The 23,740-nt window shown below is 35.1% G+C and overlaps 1 protein-coding gene across 6 annotated transcripts in view; it reads right to left on the reverse strand.

Moving 5' to 3' along the window:
* LRRC49 (leucine rich repeat containing 49) overlaps positions 1-23,740 on the reverse strand; it is a 161,367-nt gene that overhangs the window by 37,063 nt on the left and 100,564 nt on the right. For all 6 annotated transcript variants that reach the window (XM_055277921.2, XM_055277917.2, XM_055277920.2 and 3 more), the window contains 3 exons: positions 8,981-9,218; positions 7,605-7,790; positions 4,701-4,810 (listed from right to left, as the gene is read on the reverse strand). In XM_055277921.2, the coding sequence (XP_055133896.1) occupies positions 4,701-4,810; positions 7,605-7,790; positions 8,981-9,218 (534 nt within the window). The remainder of the gene's footprint in view (positions 1-4,700; positions 4,811-7,604; positions 7,791-8,980; positions 9,219-23,740) is intronic.

Genomic DNA, 23,740 nt, shown 5'->3' on the forward strand with positions numbered 1-23,740 from the left:
GGGCTTTCATTATCTGGCTATTCATATTTCTTCTTGTGAGTTTTCTCTTTATATGCTTTGCCTTTTTTTTTCCTCTTATCTCAACTGTCTTTTTTCTTACTAAATTTGTAGGATTTCTTAAAAATTTTGTTAAATATGCTGCAAATATATTCTCCTGTCTGCTTATGTATTTTCACTTTATGATGTATTTCATCATATGAAACTGTAAAAATGTTTGTGAGCTACATGTTACAAACCTTCAGGAAGTATGAGAAAGTACAGTAGAACATTTTCATTAACATGAGATGATAAATGCCTTTCTAAGATATAAAATGTATCTTGTTTTAGGGTCCTGAGAAATCATATTGGGATTTTCGATTGGGAATTAAGTAAATTTGTAATTTAATTAGGATAAATTGGCATCTTTACAATATTAAGTCTTGGAATTTGTTAACATTGTAAATATTCATTTTTAAGCTTCCTTTTTGTTCCTAATTGTATTTTTATTTATTTATTTATTTAGAGACAGGGTCTTGCTCTGTCACCCAGATCAGTGTACAGTGGCGTAGATCATGGCTCACTGCAGCCTCAGCCTCCCAGGCTCAAGCGATTCTCCCTCCTGCCTCAGCCCCAACAAGTAGCTGGGACCACAGGCGTAAGCCACATGCCTGGTTAGTCTTCGTACTTTTTGTAGAGATGGAGTCTTGCCATGTTGCCCAGGCTGGTCTCAAACTCCTGGGCTCAAGTGATCCACCTGCCTCAGCCTCCCAAAGTGCTGGGACTACAGGCGTGAGCCAGCCACCATGCCAGGCCTGTTCCCACTTTTATTATGTATGTCAGAGTTACTTTTTATAAGGTATATTTTCTGATATTTCATAGTTTCTTTGCCTCTATAAATGGGGTACTTTTTCTAATACTATTTTCAACAGCTTATTATTGGTATGAAGAAATATTAATTATTTTGATATGTTAATCTAGTATCTGGCCTCATTGTTATATATTCCAATTAATTCAAAAAGTATAATAGTTGAATTCTTGGACTTTCTGGAGAGTCAGTGTTTGCTTTTATTGGTCAACTATTCTCTTTCAAATTCTTATTTCTTTAGAAGCTGCTATTATCTTTATGAACTTCTTTTTTCCATTTTTTTAAAATTTTGCCTTACTTTGATATTTCTCTAGGTTCCTGAAGTAAAAGCTTCATTCATTACTTTCTAATCTTTTTTGTTTTCTAATAAGTACATTAAAGATGTATAATTTCCTGTCAGCACAGCTTTGGTCACATCCCAGAGGTTTTGACATAAGTATTCTTATGTCAAATTCATTTATATATGATTTATTATTTTACCTTTAATTTCCTCTTTAATTCAAAAGCATTAAATTATTTTTAAATGCTTTTTTAAAAAGGATAAAAAATAAAAAACAAGATAGAACAAAAAGCAAGAAGATAATTCAAGAGGTTCATAGAAACATAGAGTAAAAGTATCTATGTACTTTGGAATCCTAGTGTCTCCCTCCAGTTCAACACTTAGAGGCAAGCATTTTGAAAAAATCAAATATTTTTAAATTGCACAAGAGTATCTTTGACACATATGCCCCATTTCTCACAAACTGCAGCATACTATACAATTGTTCTGTACCTTATATTTTTATTTTCTGAGACACCTTAACCATTTCATATAAGAACATCCAATTATTTTTAGAGCTGCAAGTAATTCATCTCGCTCTATTGATGGACATTTAGTGAATTTTCATATTTTTGCTAACATAAACACTGGCTCAATGAAAATCCTTGCACACAGATATTTGTTGCTCATGTAAAGAAAATTATCTGTAGAACAAATTCCTTTAAGTGAAATTGCTAAGTCTAAAGGTATGTATGTTTACAATTTATTAGATATTGCTAAGTTACTATGAACAAAAATTACAGTAACTTTCATTACCACCAAAAGTATGTAAGAACTCTATTTTGCTATGCTGTATATCGGGGTTCCTGAGCCCTAGTCCACAGCCCGGGGCTTGGAGACCCCGATATATAGAATGGTGAAATAACTGTATTATTCAGGACTGTCCATGGCCTGTTAGGAACTGGGCCACATAGCAGGTGGTGAACTGCAGGCGAGCATTACCACTGAGCTCCGCCTCCTGTCAGATCAGCAGTGGTGTTAGATTCTCATAGGAACGCAAACCCTATTGTGAACTGCACGTGCCAGGGATCTTGGTTTCCCACTCCTTATGAGAATCTAATGCCTGTGGTGGAACAGTTTCATTACGAAACCATCCCCCAGCCCCAACTGTCCATGGCAAAACTGTCTTTCACGAAACCAGTCCCTGGTGCCAAAAAGGTTGAGGACTGCGGCTGCATATCATCAAACTTCTAGTATTTTCCCACAAAGTTATCTCATTATTTTAAAATTTGGTTGTCTACAACTTTGACCAAACATCCTCTTCTTAAAGTTTAAAGGCATTTGTATTTTGTTTTCTGGAAGGTTGCGTCCGCTGTCTACCCCACTACCCATCCCAATTCCAACTAGATACGTTTTTGGCTATCCTGACCCATTATTTTCTAATTTCATAATATTATGATTAGAAAATGTGATCTGTATGAGTATGCTTTTTGAGATACTTGAAGATTTACTTTGAGTTTAATAGATGTTCAACTTTTACAAACATTCCATAGATGTTTGAATAAAATATGTGTTTTTTTCTGAATTGGGAATAAGGTTGTCAGCACAAGATTTTAACTATATTTATTTGATAAAATGTGTTAACTATGTTATTCAAATCCTCTATAGTCTTTCTTATTTTAGTTGATTTGATCTGATTTATGAGAGAAGCATATTAATGACTATTACAATAACTGAAAAATTTGTCAATATATGCTTGTATTTGTTGATATGTTTAAAAGCTGTAGTCTTAGTTACACTGTTTCATAACTATTTTCTGGGGGATTGTAGTTTTTAGTGTTATCAATTCTATCATTATTAACCACTAATATTCCTGTCTCTGTTTGTTGTTGGCATTTAGCTCATTATATATTTCCCATCCCTTTGTTTTAAGCCTTTAGGGGTTTTTTAGGGGTATCTCTGAAAAACATGTTTTTAATTCAATCTGAGAGCATCTATTAATAGAAGACTTTATTAATATTTATGGTGATAACCCAAATGCTTTTTTTCTTTCAGGTTTTTCGTTGATCACTTTTTTCCTTTTAGTAGTTTAGAAATTATTAATCTAATCTTTTTCTAATGAAAACCCTTAATATTTTATTACACACAAATGTGTATTTTTCCATCAATTTTTGTTGTTAATTAGTACCTATTATCTCTCCTAAACAGGGAAAGAAAGTAAACTTTAACTTACATTCTCTTAGGATTTTCTTGGATTTTTACTTGTAGGTTATTTAATCTTTTTAACATTATACATTAATACTTACTCAGACAACTATAATTTTTACCGATTTCTTTCTACATCATTGTTTCTTGAATTCAATGCCTCCTTTTTTTTCAGAATTGTTTTGTGGGTTTTAGATGGGATTTATATTCCATCAATCAGATACACTTGGGTAAGATTTTAATTCAGAACTGGGCTAAGTGGGGAAGTAGGAGTAGCATGCAAAAGACTCACTTTGTTAGTGTAAATTATAGTAGGGTAACATGGTTCTGGAGCCAGATTCTGGGGAGCAGAGCAGGGAACTTCCTGATCCTCAGCACAGTTAAAGTGGTATGATCCTGGTACTCACAGCTGGGACAACAGTCTCCTGTTGTCCTTGACTGTAGCGAAGTGCTCCAAGACCATAGCAAGGAGGCAGTTTCCTTTGTGGGCTTGTTCTATGGTATAATTCTGGGAGATATCTCTGGAGGCTCAGTCTAGAAACTGCTTCCTCAATGCTTTGAAATATTTTGTAGATATCTAATTCCTTGCTTACTCTAACCAGAGTGACTTGTATGATCTGTAACTGAATCGTGACTGGTCAACTATCCTTGACTATTTCTTCATCCATGCTCCACCTTGTCAGTTAGTGTGTTCCGTCAGGTTGCCTCTTCTCCATCTTGCTGCCTTGGCTCTGGCCCTCATAATCTCTCCTGGCCTACAGAGTAACCACTTGACTGGTCTTCATTACTTCAATCTCTGCCTGCTCAAATGGCAGCCTTTCTAGAATGTAAATCCAATTATATGATTGCTTGTGCTTCATTACAAAACACAAGTTTTCATTTTTGCTTGGCATGGATTGGAAAGCTCTTCAAAGTTAGACCACAATCAATCTTTCTAGCTTCATTTCCTATCATTTATTCATAATCATCCCATGTTCCAATTATACTGAGATATTTACAATTACTTGTGCTTTTGCAGATATCTTTTCCCCATATCCTCTACCTGAAAACTCCTACTCATTCCCAAAGAACTAGATAAAATGTTATCTCCTTTGTGAAGCCTTCCCCAGTGTTCTTCCAAAATATGGTTAGTCCCTCCTACAGCCCTCCCTTATAGCACCTGAAACATTACGTTTTAATTGTTTGTATATATCTTTAACTTATTAGACTATAAGCCATATGAGAATAAGGACTTCATCTTATTTATCTTAAGATCCCCAACACTTTCAATAGGCCAGTCTAGGATACATGTTTATGGAACACATAATTAGCATAGTTAAGAGGTATGTGGAATTTATTTCTTTTTCTAGTGTAACACTAATTCTATAAAAAACTACAAAAATTAAAGGTTACCTGGCATCACCCAGAATGGAAATCAGACGATACTGGGGTAACTCAGAAGATGCTACATGCGCTAGGATTCCAAAGAGCCTTTCAGCCATTATCATATCATTCTGTGTCACCTGAAGAGATACAATAGAAAGGGGTAAAAAAATGACACCAGCTCTTAGCTGGATAAAACTAATATAATCCCAAAGAGAGATCCAGATTAGATATTATCTTTTAAGCCCATAAAAGCACATTCTCCTGTGCTGTGGAAAGAAGAGTTTTCACTGATATTTTTCTTTCTTGAGTTAAAATGAAGATGTATAATTGTGGTTCATGATGATGGAAGTTGATTGGAGGTGATGAGTTAGCTCTGATTTAGAAGCTGTCTTTCCTGAGAATTATACTTGAGGTACCTTCAATTTTTAGTATTTCTTTTTTCAGAAATCCTATAGCTTCTTGGATTAGAATGATTTAGAGGAAAAAATTCCCAAGTAGCAATGGGATAGATTCATTTTAATAATGTGTCAAAGGTAAGCCAAGTTGTTGGTCATCCCTTGCTCCTATAGGGATAATTTTGTCCCTTCCTGAGAGATGGAACTTTCACTGAATTAGCAAGGATGCTCCTGTTCATTCTATCAGTCTTTCTCCCCAAAAAGAATAACTTTTCACAGGTATACCCTATGAGGACCTATTCTTACATTAACCAAGAAAGTACTAAAAGCTGAAAGCAGTACCTGTATTATTATCTGGGGGTATTTTCATTAATATAAAATAGGGTTGCTTACATTTTAAATACTGTTTCTTTGTCCATATATAATTCAATGATCCCAGCCAAGAGCCATTTTGCCCCCTACAGAACAATTGGCAATGTCTGGAGACATGTTTAGTTATTTCTGGACATTACGGGCATCTAGTGGGTAGAGACCAGGGTTGTTGTAAAACATGTCACAATGCAGAGGACAGCCCCCACAACAAAGAATTATCTGGCTCAAAATGTCAACAGAGCCAAGGTTTAGAAACCCTGGTATAATTAAATTTTGGATCTTTTGAAAATTTGTTCCTGACACTATCTGTAATACTCTTCACAGGCATTTTCTTAAAAACAAACCAATAATTCACAAACATCTTATACATATGAATCAGTGCAGGCTAACTCTCTTCTCTTCCCTGGATGTTCACAGTTAAGGAGACTTCAAATTCTTTCTTAGCTAATAAGTGTTTGGTCCAATATAGTCACCTAGTGGCCAATGCAGGCCACTACTCCATGTTTTCTTGATGCTATTAATTCAATTTAATTCTACCTCAAGCAATATCATTCTTTTTTATACACAGAGAAGTAAAAATGCAGTGTAACATTACTATCTAAGGTCAAGGACTTAACAAACAGGAATATATTTTAGGTATTTTAATAAAGTGTCAAATATCCCTGGCGTTGAGATTTTCAGAAATTTAAATCAGAATAAATTATATTGGTTCTTTCTAATTCTTTCTAATTCTTCTCCACTTTATATAACTATACTATTCTTTCCTGATTCAAAGTTCGATAATAATGGGTATTATTCTACTGGGTAAATACACCATTTAGGTTAACTGAGGTAACGGTTTGTTACCTCAATTAAGGGAGAATCACTCACCCATAGTAAAAATAACCATTCTATTTCCAGTCTGGGCTAACTTTGAAAACCTTTAGGACTAATTATTAGGTCCTTCCAGGGACTCACAACCTCACCTCGGGGGAAGTACCAAATAGTATACGTGAGTACACAAGACTGAGCCAACCCTCCTGAGAACTAGCTGGAGAAATTAAAAGTCATCTGAAGATTCAGATTTACCCAACATCTTCAGCAGATGGCTGATTCTGAGGTCATAGAAATACCATGGTTGATGCAAATTTCATATAGCTGCTTGTACATGGATCCAGAGATGTACAGTCTCCTCATAGTATGCTGAATTTTTGGAGTTAAGTATCTACCTGTACTGTATCAGCTCCAGGGAAATACAGTTACTATGCCAGAAAGTTGATTACAGTTAATCTTACAATAAAGAGGTCTTCTGAATTTCAAGAGATATTGTAATAAGACTAACAACATATTAAAGATTTTTTTTTCCTTTGGAGGAGTGTTTAAATTCAGTAGAGGTGGAAGCATAGCTTCTCTCTTTCCTTCCAAATTAATATTTTAAAAGAACACGGCATTTGAGTAGCTGGGGGATTACCTTGTGACAAGCTTAGCAGAATCAATCTAAAAATAACTTTTCACTAATAATTTTCCGGCTATTCAGCTCCAGACCTGAGTTACCCAGTGTAGTCATGGCACAGTGGTTGCTACTAGCTATTAACAAAGCGGTCCAGACATTTATTTATACTTATTTTATTTTCTTTTTCTCTTATTTTCACTTTCTCTTATTTTATCTTTCTTCCTGGCTGATTTCTCCTTTTCATCTCTTCTTTTTGTAAGTCATCTTCTTCCTTCCCCTTTTTTTCCATTTTATTCTTCCCTTTCTCTACCACAATACACTTATTAGTTGACACTTAGGTTTTACTTCCTTATCCCCTCTTGCATACCAGGCAGTCTGCAAAGTACTTTGAGAAATACAAAGATCACACTACTTATAAAAGAGTTATTTTTTATTTTTATTTTTAACTGTCGCCCCACCATTTTATTTCACTGAATGCTTACAAACAACAGTATAAGTATTTGCCATTCACTATAACCTGGTTACTATTTTATTTTTACAATTTGTTTAGTTCTTTGGAAGTTTTAAAATAGATTCTTAGCCTTTTGACATTTTAAATGTCAATTTTAAAAAAAACAAACATTATATCTCAAATGTTCTATCATGATTACTTAAATTCCTAAACATTTAAAGTAACTATTTCCCCTAAGAAGGAATATTTTTATTCTATAGTTCATCTAGTTTTTAGCTTACCTCTGTTCCATTTATTTTCTGCATACTAAAATGGCTTAGCCTAAACAGTACATAGTATTTCCAGAGTGTAAAATTGACAACTGGATTTCCTTGAGGATCAATTGTCAACTGGTCAATACGACGGAGTTGCGCTAGTGCGTTAAATTGCTGCAGCATTACAAGATTTGTTTCCTTAAATTTAAGGTGCTGCAATAATAAAACACAAATACAGATCAGAACATTGATTTTAACTATATTGAAATATTAACATTAAAGCTTCACTAATCATTCCCCAGGTAAATATGTAAACTTTAGGCTTAGCAAATATGTTTTCAATTACATTACATCAACTGAATGTACTAAACTTACATAACTTTAATTCATCCAATGCACCATTGATGGAATCCATCCAATATTGAATTCTGGGTGACTCCTTCTATAAATGACAGTCTCACTTATAAACAAACATTCTTTAAAGTTACATAAATATCAAATAATGCAGATTCTTTCAGGAATTATTGATTTTATATGCTTTACATTGACATTAAATAATTTTTTTTTAAAAAGACTGGAAATGAAAATTTCAGAACTTTATAAATACAGGCCCCCACAATTTTCCTGAGAAGAACTAGTTAGTTATTTTTACTTGTATCTTGCCAAACACTAGGTAGGATAGTTATACTGGCTACAGAAAAATCAAATCACTAAAACTGCAATGTTAATGCAAGCATTCTGTCTGTGAATCTAGATGCTCTTTTCTAAACATACTGTCTCCACCCCTAACTATCGTTTTTAGGGAGAATGAAGTGAAAATAAAAACAAAAACCCACCAAAAAGGCAGGTGAGGGAAGTCTCTTGGCTGACAGAGAAAAACACAACAATAATAAAAACTCAAGAGAGAACTCATTACAGAAATCAGTTTCTCCAAATGCATACTAAATAATACAATGACACCATAATTGAGGAAGGCTAATTTCTCAAAGTAATTTTAATGAGCTATTAACATTATTTTCAACATTGTTAGGGGACAACTGTAAAAATTATACAGTAAATATACATTTCACCATTACCAGGTACAATAGGTGAATACATAAGGCTATGTGGTAAGGTGAATCATTTATAAAGTAGAAATATATAACTTGAATAAAATTATATCAGTCTTTTTCTACTCTACAAAGGATCATTTTTTTTGAGATACAATTTCAAATGTTAACATAAAACTTCAAGGCCATTTATGAATACTAATTTAAATCCTAGCTCAAGAAAATCAACACAAAACTTAAATCTTCCTGCCAGATAAAAACTACATAAATACAAGTTAAAACAGGTCTTTGGCCTGAACACACAAGTCATTGACTAAGAATAATTCAAATATACTACTAAAAGGAAATATTTACCAGAGAATTAGGAAACTTAATCTTCAGTTTAGGAAGCACTTGGACGATTTCATCAAATTCTATGAAAGTGAAGGAGACTGTTGTGATCATTCCTGCCGTTTGAACACTCCAATTCCTATCCAGAGATTCCAGTGCTCCTGAGCCATACAGGGAAAGTGTATCCCCATCCACTTCAACAAGGTATGTGTCTATGACAGATAAACCTTGTAAAGCGTTGTTGAGTCCTGAGTCTAGAGGCCTGGAAAACCCAAAGAATAATTTTAAATGACAGATATCATGCAGAATACCTAACAGTATAATGACCTGTCAGAAAAGCTCTTCACAATTTTATATTCTTTTTTCATTTCAGTAATTAAACCTAGAGCATTAAGGACTAATTTTCAATAGACTAGCTGGCAGTTTTGTATTATTCTAATCATATATTTTAATTTAAAAAGAGGCACATTATGAACAAAAAAGATCACCTCTAAACCCAAATTATTTCTATCCATGAAAGATAACTAATATTCCCTTTAGTTTTAAAACAAGCCGTTTACTACATTATGGTTATCTTTTCATGTCAACACAGATAGGTTTTCCCAATCTATAAACTTTTCTGACTAGAAAAAAAGTGCAGTTCACAAATTAGTATTTCTATAGTAAGAACCATACATACAAAAATATGTTTCTAAACCAAGTAATAACTGCTAAAAATAGTTTATTTCTCAGAGGTTGTATTAGGGGGTAACTCTAACTTTCTACTTTTGGATACTTCAATGGTTTTTGAAATTTTTAAAGTGTATACTACAGTTATAATCAGTAAAATCAGTGTAGATTTCCTCCTCACTTTGAAATAAGAAATAGTGAAAAGGAATCATTATTTATATTATATATACACACACACTATATATATATATATATATATATATATATATATATATATATATACATATACATGCTTCTCATACTGCACTGAATTTGGTAATTATTATTTCCAAGGTAGAAGCCACATTTTTTATATAAGGCTATCTAAATGATAGCTAGAGAATAAATGAAATATCTTAATCCAACTCATATTATCTGCTTTGTGAATAGAGAAATAACTATTTGTTTTACCCAACCTCAAAACTTAAACAAAGCATGGTTTTTGTTTCTGCATTTTCCTTCTGGGATTTCTGCTTTCATCCAGTATTTATTTGTCCCTACTAAAATTAGTGTCTCACTCTTATTTGTGCTCCCATGGTCTTTGGTACACTCCTGGAACACACTTCTCATAACTATATTACAATTTTATGCTTACGATTTTGCCTGTTATTCCAGATAGTGAGTGAGGCTAGAGATTGTATATTTTTTCATCTTTGGGGTCCCAAAATCTAGTAATTAGCTTTTAACAACGTATACTGAATGAATTATCAAAGATCTTCAAACATTTACAATGATGTTAAGGGATAAAACTAAGAAAGCGCTGCCCTGTTGTTTATCATACTTATTTCAGAGGTACCAGTTAACCTTCTACACATTTGTTTATTCAATAACAAGATGAGTAATAACATCAGTCTACTTTAAGTGAATATGCAACCAAGAAAATACAAAAAGGCTCGATTTCTACCAGACTAGCACTTAAGACAATGATTATTATGTGACGAAAATCAAATATCCAATGAGTAGTAGTACATGAATGGTCTTAGATGATAATCTTAGAAAGGTGAAGGCTGATAATAGGAAAAACTAACTTAACAATTAGTTCCATACATTGTGCTTTGTGTGATACATTGAGTTAGATTATATCTCATTGAGGCTGCTTATATAATCAATACTGGAACAGAACAAAGGACAGCTTCACTGCCACTAAAACAAAGAAGATGAAAAGAGTGCATACTGCTATTACAATACTTGCCACATTGTACTGCAATTACTTGTTGCCTTACCTATCTCTCTTACTAAACACAGCGATCCTTGAGGGCTTGAATTTTGTCACAATTACTATAGTAGATCCAACATCTAGTACAGCTCCTAGCATATGCTCTGCTCAATACATATTTCTTGGATGAATTAATGAAGTGGGACAATGATGAAGTTTTTAATGAGTATGTATTATACCTTAAGAAGGATGTCTGAACCATTAGCTATAATTTCAGTAAAGGGGCAGAATCAGTGATATAGACACAGAATAAGGGTTAGCAAGAAGGTTTACCCACATAGGGATGCCTGATGGCCACATTAACCAGCAAAAAAGTTTAATGTAAAAATGATGGGGCATCAGAGTTATGTATCAAAAACATCAACAAATCCTTTGGGAAATGATGTTGCTCCACATCATATATTTAAAAGTGTCTTGCCTTTCTTTTTCCACATAATTATAAGTTTAAGAATATAACCTCCACAATAAAAAGTCTGTCATCAGAAAGGGATTATTTATTTTGTGTAAAGGGCTTGTCAAGTAAACTCTTCAGGAAATAAGTGACATAATAAACAAGACTACATTCAGCAAAACAGTGACATGGTTACAAAACAAAGCAGAAGTAATTTCCAATTTATATAGCTATCACATGCCCATTTGGTAAAAAACAAATGGCAAGTCTCCTGGGCTGCAGACAGGCTCATCCTTTTCACTAGCACCTAGTAAACAGGCCATATAACACCTAACCCATTTCAGTTATTTTCTGAAGGAATCTTTTGAGTTTAGCCTTAAACTCTGGCCAATGTTTACAAATTTGCTCCTCTGGGAAAGTGTGTTCTGAGCTCCATTAAAAAATGACTTAGCTTGCCAAACAATGTTTATATTTTGGGGATTGTTCTTCTAGTTTTCCTTGTATCCTTAGCAGATATGGGTACATCTTTTTAGTTATACATACACACATATTAATTAATTAACTAATTAATTCTTTCTTTCATTCACCAAACATGTCCTGAAAGCCCACTATCTACCAAACACTGTGCTAAGAATTCTGGCACATGCCACTAAATCATCTGTATTGATAAGAACAATCAACATTGAGATCATACAAAGGTTTCTGGATATAGAAAAATTATTGTTCACTTTTACTGGGTGATAGTTTCAGAAATATAACTGCTCTAATCCTACTCTGCAATCAACCTAATAAACACATGGGATATAATTTCTAAACTAAAATGACCTCAATATCTCATTAAACAAATAGGTTTTTGTGGTGAACTTATTATGTGTCAGATATTGTGTTAAGCATTGGGGATATAATAATAAATCAAGATATATTTGCCCTCAAGGAGCTCTCAATCTGGATGGGTGGGGTGGAGAGGAAGATGAATATATATATTAAATATAATATAATGTGCTTATTGTGATATAATGAATATTTAAACCATATGCTAAGGGAACACAGAGAAAGGAATGACTAATTCTTCCAGAGGGGAAAACTCAAATTTAAAAAGGAAGGTTGCATTTGAACTGATCCTTGAGAGATAAATAGCAGATTTTTATCAGGAGCAGAAGTTGGTAAAACAGAATGAAGAAGGGCGCAGGAATGACTACTTTAAGTTCAGGGGCACATGTGCAAACCTGACACAGATTTTATTTTGTATGGAAAATAAAACCTGATTATGTACAATATATTTATGTAAGAATAATTTCTTTTTTTAACCCTTAAGTTCAGGGGTATATGTACAGGTTTGTAACACAGGCAAACTGTGTCATGGGGGTTTATTTCATAGATTATTTCATCACCCAGATATTAAGCCTAGTACCCGTTAGTTATTTTTCCTCCTCCTCCCACCTTCTACCATCCAATAGGCCCTGGTGTGTCTTTCCCCTGAGGGTATCCCTGTGTTCTCATCATTTAGCTCCCACTTATAAGTAAGAACACGCAGTATTTGATTTTCTGTTCTGTGTTAGTTTGCTAACAATAATGGCCTCCAGCTCCATCCATGTCCCTGCAAATAACATGATCTCATTCTTTTTTATGGCTGCATAGTATTCCTTGGTGTATATGTACCACATTTTCTCTCTTTCTTTTTTTTACACATTTTAACTCTATCACCCAGGCTGGAGTGCAGTGGCACAATCTCAGCCCACTGCAACCTCCGCCTCCCAGATTCAAGAGATCCTTGTGTCTCAGCCTCCCAAGTAGCTGGGATTACAGGAACATGCCACCATACCCAGCTAATTTTTGTATTTTTAGTAGAGACGGGGTTTCACCATGTTGGCCAGGCTGGTCTCGAACTCCTGACCTCAGGTGATCTGCCTGCCTCGGCCTCCCACATTTTCTTTATCCAGTATATCACTGACGGGCATTTAGATTGATTCCACATCTTTGCTATTGTGAATAGTGCTGCAATGGACATACATGTGCATGTGTCTTTATACTAGAGTAATTTATATTCCTTTGAGTATACACTCAGTAATGGGATTGCTGGGTTGAACAATATTTCTATGGCTAGAACACTAAAATATAGGGTAGGAACACTGAAACATGGAGGGGAGTAGGAGCTGGAGATGAGCCTGAAAAGTCAGATTTTATCCTGCATGGTTCAGAAGCAGAAAAAGGTTTTTAAATTTAAAAAGTGATGAGATTATATTCAATGCAAGTTTTTAAGCACCTCCAAAGTATCATGCATGGATCTAGGTATTGGTGTTAGGGATACAAAGATGAATAAGATATGCTCTCTGCTCTCAAAGACCCACTTCAGACAGATAAGTCAATCAACTTTGTGGAGGACATAGTAGGGAGAGGCTGAATGTAGGGGATGAGTAAGAAGACCACTAGACCATATGCTGGCATAACAAAAAATGGTATGGTGTAGTCAAAATGGCAATGGCAAGAAAGTGAGATAGACTTTAGTTCAAATTCCAGATCTGCCATGGGTAACTGATGACTTCTGGGGCGAGTTATTTAATTCTTTGAGTTTCAGTTTCCTTGTATTAAATGATTATCATAATATATATATATATATATATATATATATATTTTCAGAGTTGTTGTGAAGATTAGAAAAAAATATTCTAAACTATGCCTCATACTTAGCTCAGTACATTTTCATGATTATTATTAATAAAAGAGAACACAGATTTATTAGACATTCGAGAATAAATAAAAGTAAGACTTAGTGGTTGACTGGAGAATGAAGGAAAGGGTGGAATTAAGTGTGAGTCAGATTTCTAGAGTGGGTAACTGGTCATCTGACCCAGTTTCCTACCTCTGTCTAGTCTAAATCTGTACTCTAAGAAAGCTGGTATTCTTCTCTGGAGGATGTTTAAAATGTGTTTTACCATAAAGTCCAATACATTTCCAATTATATTCTCCAACTGAAATATTAATTATATATAACAGCAGGCAGAATGACATCAAATACGAATTCTCTTCAAGATTTTTTGTGATTAATTTAAGTCCAAAGTTTCATCTATTCAACTTGATCTTTACATAAGAATAAGTCAGGAGGCCAGGCACAGTGGCTCATGCCTCTAATCCCAGCACTCTGGGAGGCCAAGGTGGGTGGATCACAAGGTCAGGAGTTAGAGATCAGCCTGGTTAATATGATGAAACCCTATCTCTACTAAAAATACAAAATTGGCTGGGCATGGTGGTGCATGCCTGTAATTCCAGCTACTTGGGAGGCTGAGGCAGGAGAATCGCTTGAACCTGGGAGGCAGAGGTTGCAGTGGGCCGAGATTGCACCATTGCACTCCAGCCTCAAAATCTCCGTCTCAAAAAAAAAAAAAAAGTCAGGAAAATATCCTATGCCTTTTCAATAAAGGACCCTAAGAAAAGACAGGGTGACTAGCTCAACGCAATAAAGTAATGACTCTGAAAGCCCAGCTAAATGTAGAACATACTCTTAAATGTCTAGATGAAAAGAGACATTATTTAGGAGGATTATTATTGTTTTTTTAACCTTTAGGCTTTTCGTAACAGGCCTGAACAGAAAGACTTAAAATATTTCGGAAGATTCTTTTCCCAATGAATAAGTGGTGCTGATTCCTATAATAATTTATTTTATGAATTTCTATTACAACATTCATAGGTGTGAAAATTCATTGTATGCATTATATTTTATTATAGTAGTGTTGGCTAAAATACCACAGTGTTCATAGACAGGAAATGACCAAAAATAACCCAGCTTCACTGCATGCATCCAATGTAAGCAAAAAAAAAAAACATTACACCAAGTACTTTCCAATTTCTGCCAGAGAAAAGAAACCTGCAATATGTCATTTTACTGTAGAGCTGTCCCAAGTACAGTGAATAGTGAAATCATTAGTGGGATATAGCAAAGTTTTAGAGAATTTCTTCCCTTTTTGTGTCTATAATTTTTTCATGGAGACTTGTTTCCAGGCATTTAGTTACACACCCATAAGCCAAAGGTTACAGACATTGTAACCCAAGAATTATCCACTTTTTTGGCATTACGAAATACTAAAGACTATAAATATAAATGATTATTAAAAATGGAAAACCCTACGTAGTATTAAAAAACGAATTGAAACACTAGGTAAGAAACTTTGCAGCCCTCTGACTAGCTTTGTATGTTCAGAAATAGTTAAATTGTATCATTCAGGGTCCCAAATGATAAAATTTAATTATCTTTTTGAAGACTTACAGAAAATGTAGAAATATAACCTCTAATGTTTAAAATTCTTCACTTCGTACTTTCAGATAAAAATAGCAGATAGACGACTGGGCGCCGTGGCTCACGCCTGGAATCCCAGCACTTTGGGAGGCCGAGGTGGGCGGATCACGAGGTCAGGAGATTGAGACCATCCTGGCTAACATGGTGAAACCCCATCTCTACTAAAAATACAAAAAATTAGCCAGGCGTGGTGGCGGGCACCTGTAGTCCCAGCTACTCGGGAGGCTGAGGCAGGAGAATGGCGTGAACCCGGGAAGCAGAGGTTGCAGTAAGCCGAGATTGTGCCACTGCACTCCAGCCTGGGGGACACAGCGTGAGACTCCGTCTCAAAGAAAAAAAATAGCAGATAGACTAAGCACATGTGTTTAAAAGCTCTCCCTCCAAGACCCCATCGAAGAATAGTAAAGTAATGAAAAAGACATAAACCCACAACAACAACAAGCACAGTAGGGGAAGACTATTGGCAGCAGATTTCAGAAAATTTCTGGAAGCTAGAAAGAAAAAGTGTTAAGTGAAGAAGAAGGATTAAAAAGGGCTGTATTCTCAAACATGCACTGGAAATAAGAAAAAGATGGCAGCCAAATTGCTCAGTGGAACTCTGGAAAGCAACTAACAGTAAGTATGATGGAGGATGGGAGTGAGAAGTGAGACTGAACACAGGGGCATTAATTGAAGATCTGTAACAGGTCTCTCCCACCTACTTCTCTCACTGCCAACAAAAGTCTCACAGAGTGGCATTGCAGTTCAATGAGAAAGGAAAGAACACTCAATAAATAGCACTAGGGTAACTGATTATTCCTATGGAAGGAAAACCCCTCCCCACCCAAATCAGACCTTAGCCTCAAATATAAAAATCAATTACAGGTATAATAAAAATTTAAATAAAAAAGGCCAAATGTTAAACCTTTAGGAAGACAAAATGGGAGAATGTTTTTAAAATCTCAATGTGGTAAAGGACTTGTTTTCCTAAACACAATCTAAGTGGGTAAACCATAAAGGAACAGGTATACATTTTTGTGTCTTCAGTATATAAATGGTATTTAAAATCAAAGGCATGGTACGGGACTGCCTAAGAGGAAAGCAGAGAGTGTAAAGAGAGCCCAGGAACAAAATCCGAAGAACTCTACTATCGAGAGGTTGAGAGGACAGAAATACTTGAAGATATGAGAAAGACACATAATACAAGAAAAAATCAAAGGCTACTAATAATATGATATAAAATAATAAACTATAAAGAATGGCCCAAAAGCAAATGATGAGTCTAAATTAGATCACAGAGACAGGCTTCAAAAAGAGTAGATACTAGAAGTCAGAAATGTAGAAACAGCAGTAAATTTCTTTGTTCAATTTTTTAAAAAGGCAATCAGAAACTCCAGAAAAAAACAAACTATATATGAAAGGCATGACTCAAACAAGGGGCAAACTAAAATGTGGCATGGGTTTGGACAACTTTTAAAGTATAATGACGAGGGGTCCATTTGAATTTGATGATATGACTATTCTTAGAGTGGCTTAGGAAGCGGAAAAGGAGACATAATCATAGCTTAATCCTTTACTATAAAGTAAAAAATTGTTATATTATAGAGACTTAAATACTCTTTACCAGTTTTCAAGTTTTAAATGCTACCAACTGACAAAGTTTTATGATTATAGAACAGATATAAATGACATTAATCTTGAAATTTAGAAGTATAACTGATAGAATAAAGCCAAATTGGAATCCCAAAGAGAGAGCAAAAATGCTAGAGTGGGGAACTCCAAAACACTCCATCCCTCCACAAAAGCAACGAATATGCTAGCAACAAAAAAACCCCAAAAACAAAATCAACTTTTTCAGAAATCTGGAATCTAATAAATTACAAAACCAGGGAAACACTTAATGAAGAAAAGAAAAACTGTTGAATTTCAATAAGAGAGTTCTGAAGCATCTTAACTTACCCTGTTACCATTCCCCACTCCCCAGCTTGGTGGTGGCCTTGAAGTTAAACAGCCCACATTCCTGGTGCAGGTTGCTGGCAACAGAGGAAGCAATGCAGACCATATTCTCAAAAAGTTGTAGTTGTATGTTTTGACATGTTTGGTGGCTCTCTGAAGGATTAGCTCAAGGGCTTGCCTTTGTATCACTTGCCTTGGAGCTTCTCTAGGGCTGAGGTGGCTTCTAAGTGGCATTTGTTGAAAGTATTTAAAGGCAAAAATGTATTAGCTGCCACCACATTGGACAAGGGATAGTAGCTGCAGCAAGCAACAGACAGACCAAAAAGGCTGAGAAGGAAGAGGCTGGGGAAAGAGATGTCTGGGAGAATAGAGTTGTGAGAAGCTCCTGTGAGTCCAGGGAATCTAAAAGGCCACATGTATGTCCAGGGCCAGACACATGTTTGGAAAAGACCTGAGCCAAGACACTAACCTAACCTAACCCCTGGCTGATCTTCAGGTTCCACACAAGCAGGAATGAAGGTTAAGGCAGAGTGGTAAACTGCCTAGATAAGCAGTGAAAGAGTGCCTCAAAACAGAACCAATCCATAGAGTCTGGGAGAGGTTTATTTTTTCCTTTTTTCTCCAGGCATTTAGGAAAATCTCTGAAAATCACTAACTGACCACTAAGCTAATAGAACAGAGATTTCAGTGGGTACACATGATAAATAATATAGTTTTCACAGAAATAATTAGTAAAGTCATTAAACAAATAGAAGACAACAATCAAAACAAGCAGCAACAACAAACCCTAGGGGGGAGGAATGATCTGATCTCCAGAGTCGTCACATAAATGTCCAGTTTCAACAAAAAATATGATGCATACAAAGAAACAAGAAAGACTAACCCACTTACAGGAAAAAGAGAAATGAACAGAAACTGTCCCTGAGGAAGCCCAGACATTGGACTTACTAGACAAAAACTTTTAAGTCAACTATTTTAAATATGCTGAAATAACTAAGGAAAACCAAGAGAATGATGTCTCACCAAATAAAGAATATCAATAAAGAGATGGAAATTAAAAAGGAATCAAATAGAAATTCTGGGGTTGAAAAGTACAATAACTGAAAAGCTCTCTAGAGGGCTTCAACAGCAGATTTTAGCAGGCAGGAGAAAGAATCAGTAAACTTAGGTCAATTAAATTATGTAGTCTGAGGACTGAGGTTAAATAAAGAATAAAGATAAATGAACAGAACCAGGAAAACTGTGGGACAGTATCCAGCATACCAACATAAACATAATGGGAGTTTCAGAAGCACAGACATGACAGAAAAAAAAGCAGAAAGAATATTTGAAAATACAATGGCCAGAAACTTCCCAAATTTGATAAAAGACATAAAACAACATATCCAAGAGGCTCAATGAACTCTGACTAGGATAAACTCATAGATCCACACCAAGACACATTATAACCAAACTACCGAAAGACAAAAATAAAGAGACAATCTTGAAAGTAGTGACAGAGAAGTGACTCATAATGGACAAGGGATCCTCAATAAGAAAAACAGCTGATTTCTCATCAGAAATCATGGAGACCAGAAAGTAGTGGATGATATATTTAAAATACTGAAAGAAAAAAAAAAAACTTGTCAACCCAGAATTATATATGGCAAAACTGGACTTCACAAATAAGAGAGAAATTAAGACATTCCCTGATAAACAAAAGCTGAGGGAGTTTATTACTAGTATACCTGACCTACAGGAAATGCTAAAGGAAGTTCTCTGGAAATTAAAGAATAATAGTTGGTAACTTGAAGTCATATGAAGAAATAACATCAAGAAAGGTAATTACACAGGTACATAATAAAAGCCAGTATTACTGAATTTTTAGGTGGTAATTCCTCTTTTTAAAATATGATTTAGAAGAAAAATGCATAAAAATAATTATAACTCTATAATGTGCACACAATGTTTAAAGATGTAATTTCTGAAAATAGTAACAGAAAAGGGAGTAGAGCTAAACAGAAGCAAAGTTTTTATATACTATTACAACTAGATTGGTATTAATTCTAACTAGCTAAATTAAAATGGTAATTGTAATCCCCAGGATAACAACTAAGAAAATGGCTAGAAAATGTACAGTAAAAGGAACAAGAAAGGGATCAAAAATGGTACACTAAGAAAATCAGTTAAATACAAAAGAAGAAAGCAATGAAGGAATTGAGGAACCAAAAAAGGATATACAACAGATAGAAAGCAAGTAACAAAATGGTAGACATGTGTCCTTCCTTATCAGGACTTTAAAGATTAAACTACCCAAATTAAAAGGCAGAAATTAGCAGAAAGGATTTTCTTTTTTTCGAGATGGAGTCTTGCTCTGTCGCCCAGGCTGGAGTGCAATGGCGCAGTCTTGGCTTACTGCAACCTCCACCTCCTGGGTTCAAGTGATTCTCCTGCCTCAAGTAGCTGAGTAGCTGGGATTACAGGCATGCACCACCACGCTTGGCTAATTTTCATATTTTTAGTAGAGATGGGGTTTCGCCATGTTGGTCAGGCTGGTCTTGAACTCCTGACCTCAGGTGATCCACCCGCCTCAGCCTCCCAAAGTGCTAGGATTACAGGTGTGAACCACCAGTCCCAGCCAGGATTTTTTTTTTTTAAAGCTCCAAGTGTATGCTTTCTACAGGATTAAAAGACACAAATAGGATGAAATGGAAAGAATAGAAACAGATATTCCATGCAAATAGTAACCAAAAGAGAGCCAGAGTAGCTACTAATATTACGTTAAACAGATTTTATATCAAATATTTTTATGAGAGTCACGGAAGAATATTTTATATTGAAAAATTGGTCAATCCATAAGGAAGGTATAACAATTATAAAGGTATATGCACTTAACACCTAAAATATATGAAGCAAAATGGACAAAGTTGAAAGAAGAAACAGTTCTACAATAATAGTTGCAGACTTCAATACCCTACCTTCAATAATGGATAGAACAACCAGACAGAAGATCAACAAGTAAACAGAGGACTTGAAGTACACTATAAAACCAACTAACAGACATATATAGAAAATCCCACCCAACAACAGCAGAATACATATTCTTCTCAAGTACGCATGGAAAATTCTCTGGGATAGACCGTATGTTTGGCCATAAAGCAAGTCTAATCAATTTAAAAAGATTAAATTCTACAAAATGTCTTCTCTGACCACAATGAACAAATCTGGTAAATTCACAAATTAAACACTGCAGTCTTAACAACCACTGCAAAAAGAAGAAATCACAAGGGAAATTACAAAAGTATAGCTGATAGAAGTTGCAATGTACAAAGTGGGAAAAATAAAAAGGATAGACTCATCTTGCAAATGCAGACTTGAGGGCTATTGCCTATAGTGGATGAAACAAAATATTACATATTACAAAAGCTACCAATAAAGCAACTATAGATATATAGTTTTGGGAGGAAAAGAGGTGAGGGAGCTGAATCTTCATCTATTTTAGCAAGTAGCAAATCTAAATCTTACAAATTTAAAAAACTGCATAATACACATTTAAAGATTTGGTAGAGAAGGAGCCAGTAAAAAAAAGAGAGAGTAGCCACATACATAAAAGGAAAATCAGGTGAATGAGGAGTTTCAACTATGTCAAACGCTGTAAGGAGGTCAAGTAAAATAAGGACTTACAAGTCAAAAAGCCAAACTGAATGCACTGGTTAAGAGTTCCTTGTTTAGACAAAATGCAAGGTATAATAAGTTCTTTTACTTTTAGAAATATCTCTAAATTTCAATTCTAGGAGATTTTAAAGGAATCAGATAACTACAAACTAAACTGAAGAAAAATCTACAACCAGTAGAAGTTATAAGTAACTGATTTTGCATTCTAATCTCTACCAGTTATATACTATCTGTCCCTAAAATTTTATTTTTCTACCTTCATATATAAATATCTTCTGTGGCTACTCAACTTGCTAGTTTTCCGGTCATTAAAAAAAGAATCAAACTAAGAGAATGTAATAGTGTTTCCATGACGCTTTAAACATACATTTGTAGAAAGTAAATCTTTTGCCAGAAATTGTGGATCCCTTTCCTAATTATTCATTACTCTTTACATCTTCTCCATTGAACCCCCCACATCACTTGTCCCATCTCTCCCACACTCTTTCTCTATGCTCCCTTCTTAAAAGCTAATGACTTTGTGGAACTCCTAATAAAAATTCTGAAACTCTTGGCAGTAAGCATACGGCACAACAATTTTCACTAACAGATACTTCCTCTTTCTCTTGGAACAGCTTGCTTGTTTTTGAGATCATAAAGACCCTATGATTTTAAATTATTTTAGAGGGTCATAAAATGTTTGGCCTATATGCCGCTTTAAAAGTTCAAAATGTCATGAAAGTCACGTTAATAGTCTGCAATCCACTGATCAGAGATAGTTTTGCCAGATAAAAGAGTCATTTAATAAAAAAGATACTCCTGCATTCACTGAAGCTGCCAAAACTGGTAAAACTTAAACAGTGAATAGCCCTGTCACAAGAGAACAGGATGTACGGCCTCTGGTACCATACCTTGTTCTACCATCAGTAACTTCAATATCTACAATAATGGCTTCAACGGATCTTCTCTCTTCTGGTGACCTTTGCTTTTACTCTTTTCCAACAATCCACTCTGATAACCACAATGGCTTCCATACTTCTTAGATTTCATTACTTAAATGTGTTCTACCTCTAAAATATTTAACCTCAAAAGCTTACTTTGACCATAAATTACCACTATTCCAGCTCATTATTAATGCTCTTACTTTATATGCTCCTCATCTGCAAATTTAGTTAGACTTCCAGTCCCAGAAACAAAATTTTCTTCCAATCTGTTGCAAACCTTCTGGTTTTTAATTCCTTAAAAATCTCGCCTAGACTATCTGACCCATCATTTCTATCTTTTCCTTTGTCATCGCACTTGAATTTTTTAATTCCTTGCCTTTGATCCCTTGTCTCTTTGTTCTTTTTCAGACATTTAGCTTCTCTTCTGTTATACTTAGCTACTCTGCGATCTTGGAATAAACTCACTCAACCATTCAGGCTAAAGTTGCTATAATTTCATGGTCTCTAACCTCATTTAGTTCCTCAGAATTTTCCTTCAATCTTTCAACATTTTCCCAGTTAGCTCCCTCTGGATATCAAACAAGACCTGTTTCTTAAAGTGACATTACTGTCATAACAATGTTAATTTTTCTGAAATTAATAAGTAAACTTAAATGTGATTTGAACAAGATTCTCACCATTTCTTTTCTATTTAGGTTAACTGATTTTAAAGTTCACATGAGGCTGGGCACAGTGGCTCATGCCCGTAATCCCAGCACTTTGGGAGGTCAAGGCGGGCAGATCACTTGAGCCTATGAGTTCAAGACCAGCCTGGGCAACATGGCAAAACTCCATCTCTACAAAAAATACAAAAATTAGCTGGACATAGAGGTGTGCACCTATTGTCCCAGCTATTCTGAAGGCTGAGGTGGGAGGACTGCTCAAGCCCAGGAGGCGGAGGTTGCAGTGAGCTGAGATCACACCACTGCACTTCAGTCTGGGAGACAGAGTGAGGCCCTGTCTCAATAAATAAATAAATAAATAAATAAATAAATAAATAAAGTTCATATGGAAGAATAGGTGTGTGACAATTGAAACTTGAAAAGAACAGTGGAAACCTATTTCCCCTACAAGTTGTGAAAACTTACTACAAAATTACTATAAAAGAGTCTGGTGTTGGCATTAAAACAGATAAGTGAAATGGATAGTCTAGAAATATGTGCACATATTTACAAAATCTTAACATGAGATAAAGATGGCATTCTCATGAAAAAAGTTTAATTTTTAAAAGGTTATTAGCAAATTGACTAGTCAATTGAAATAAAATCAAGTTAGACCCTTATCTAACATTGTGTATAAAAATAAGTTTGAGGCCACGTGCGGTGGCTCACGCCTGTAATCCTAGCACTTTGGGAAGCCGAGGCAGGAGTTGAGGTCAGGAGTTCGAGACCAGCCTGGCCAACATGGCGAAACGCTGTCTCTATTAAAAATACAAAAATTAGCCAGGTGTGGTGGTGGGCACCCGTAAAATCCCAGCTACTCGGGAGGCTGAGGCAGGAGAATCGCTTGAACCTGGGAGGCAAAGGTTGCTGTGTGCCAACATCGCACCACTGCCCTCCAGCCTGGGAGACACAGCGAGACTCCGTCTCCAAAAAAAAAAAAAAAAAAAAAAAAAAAAATTTGATAG

The sequence above is a fragment of the Symphalangus syndactylus genome, chromosome 5 (assembly GCF_028878055.3).
Source record: "Symphalangus syndactylus isolate Jambi chromosome 5, NHGRI_mSymSyn1-v2.1_pri, whole genome shotgun sequence".
NCBI lineage: Eukaryota > Metazoa > Chordata > Mammalia > Primates > Hylobatidae > Symphalangus > Symphalangus syndactylus.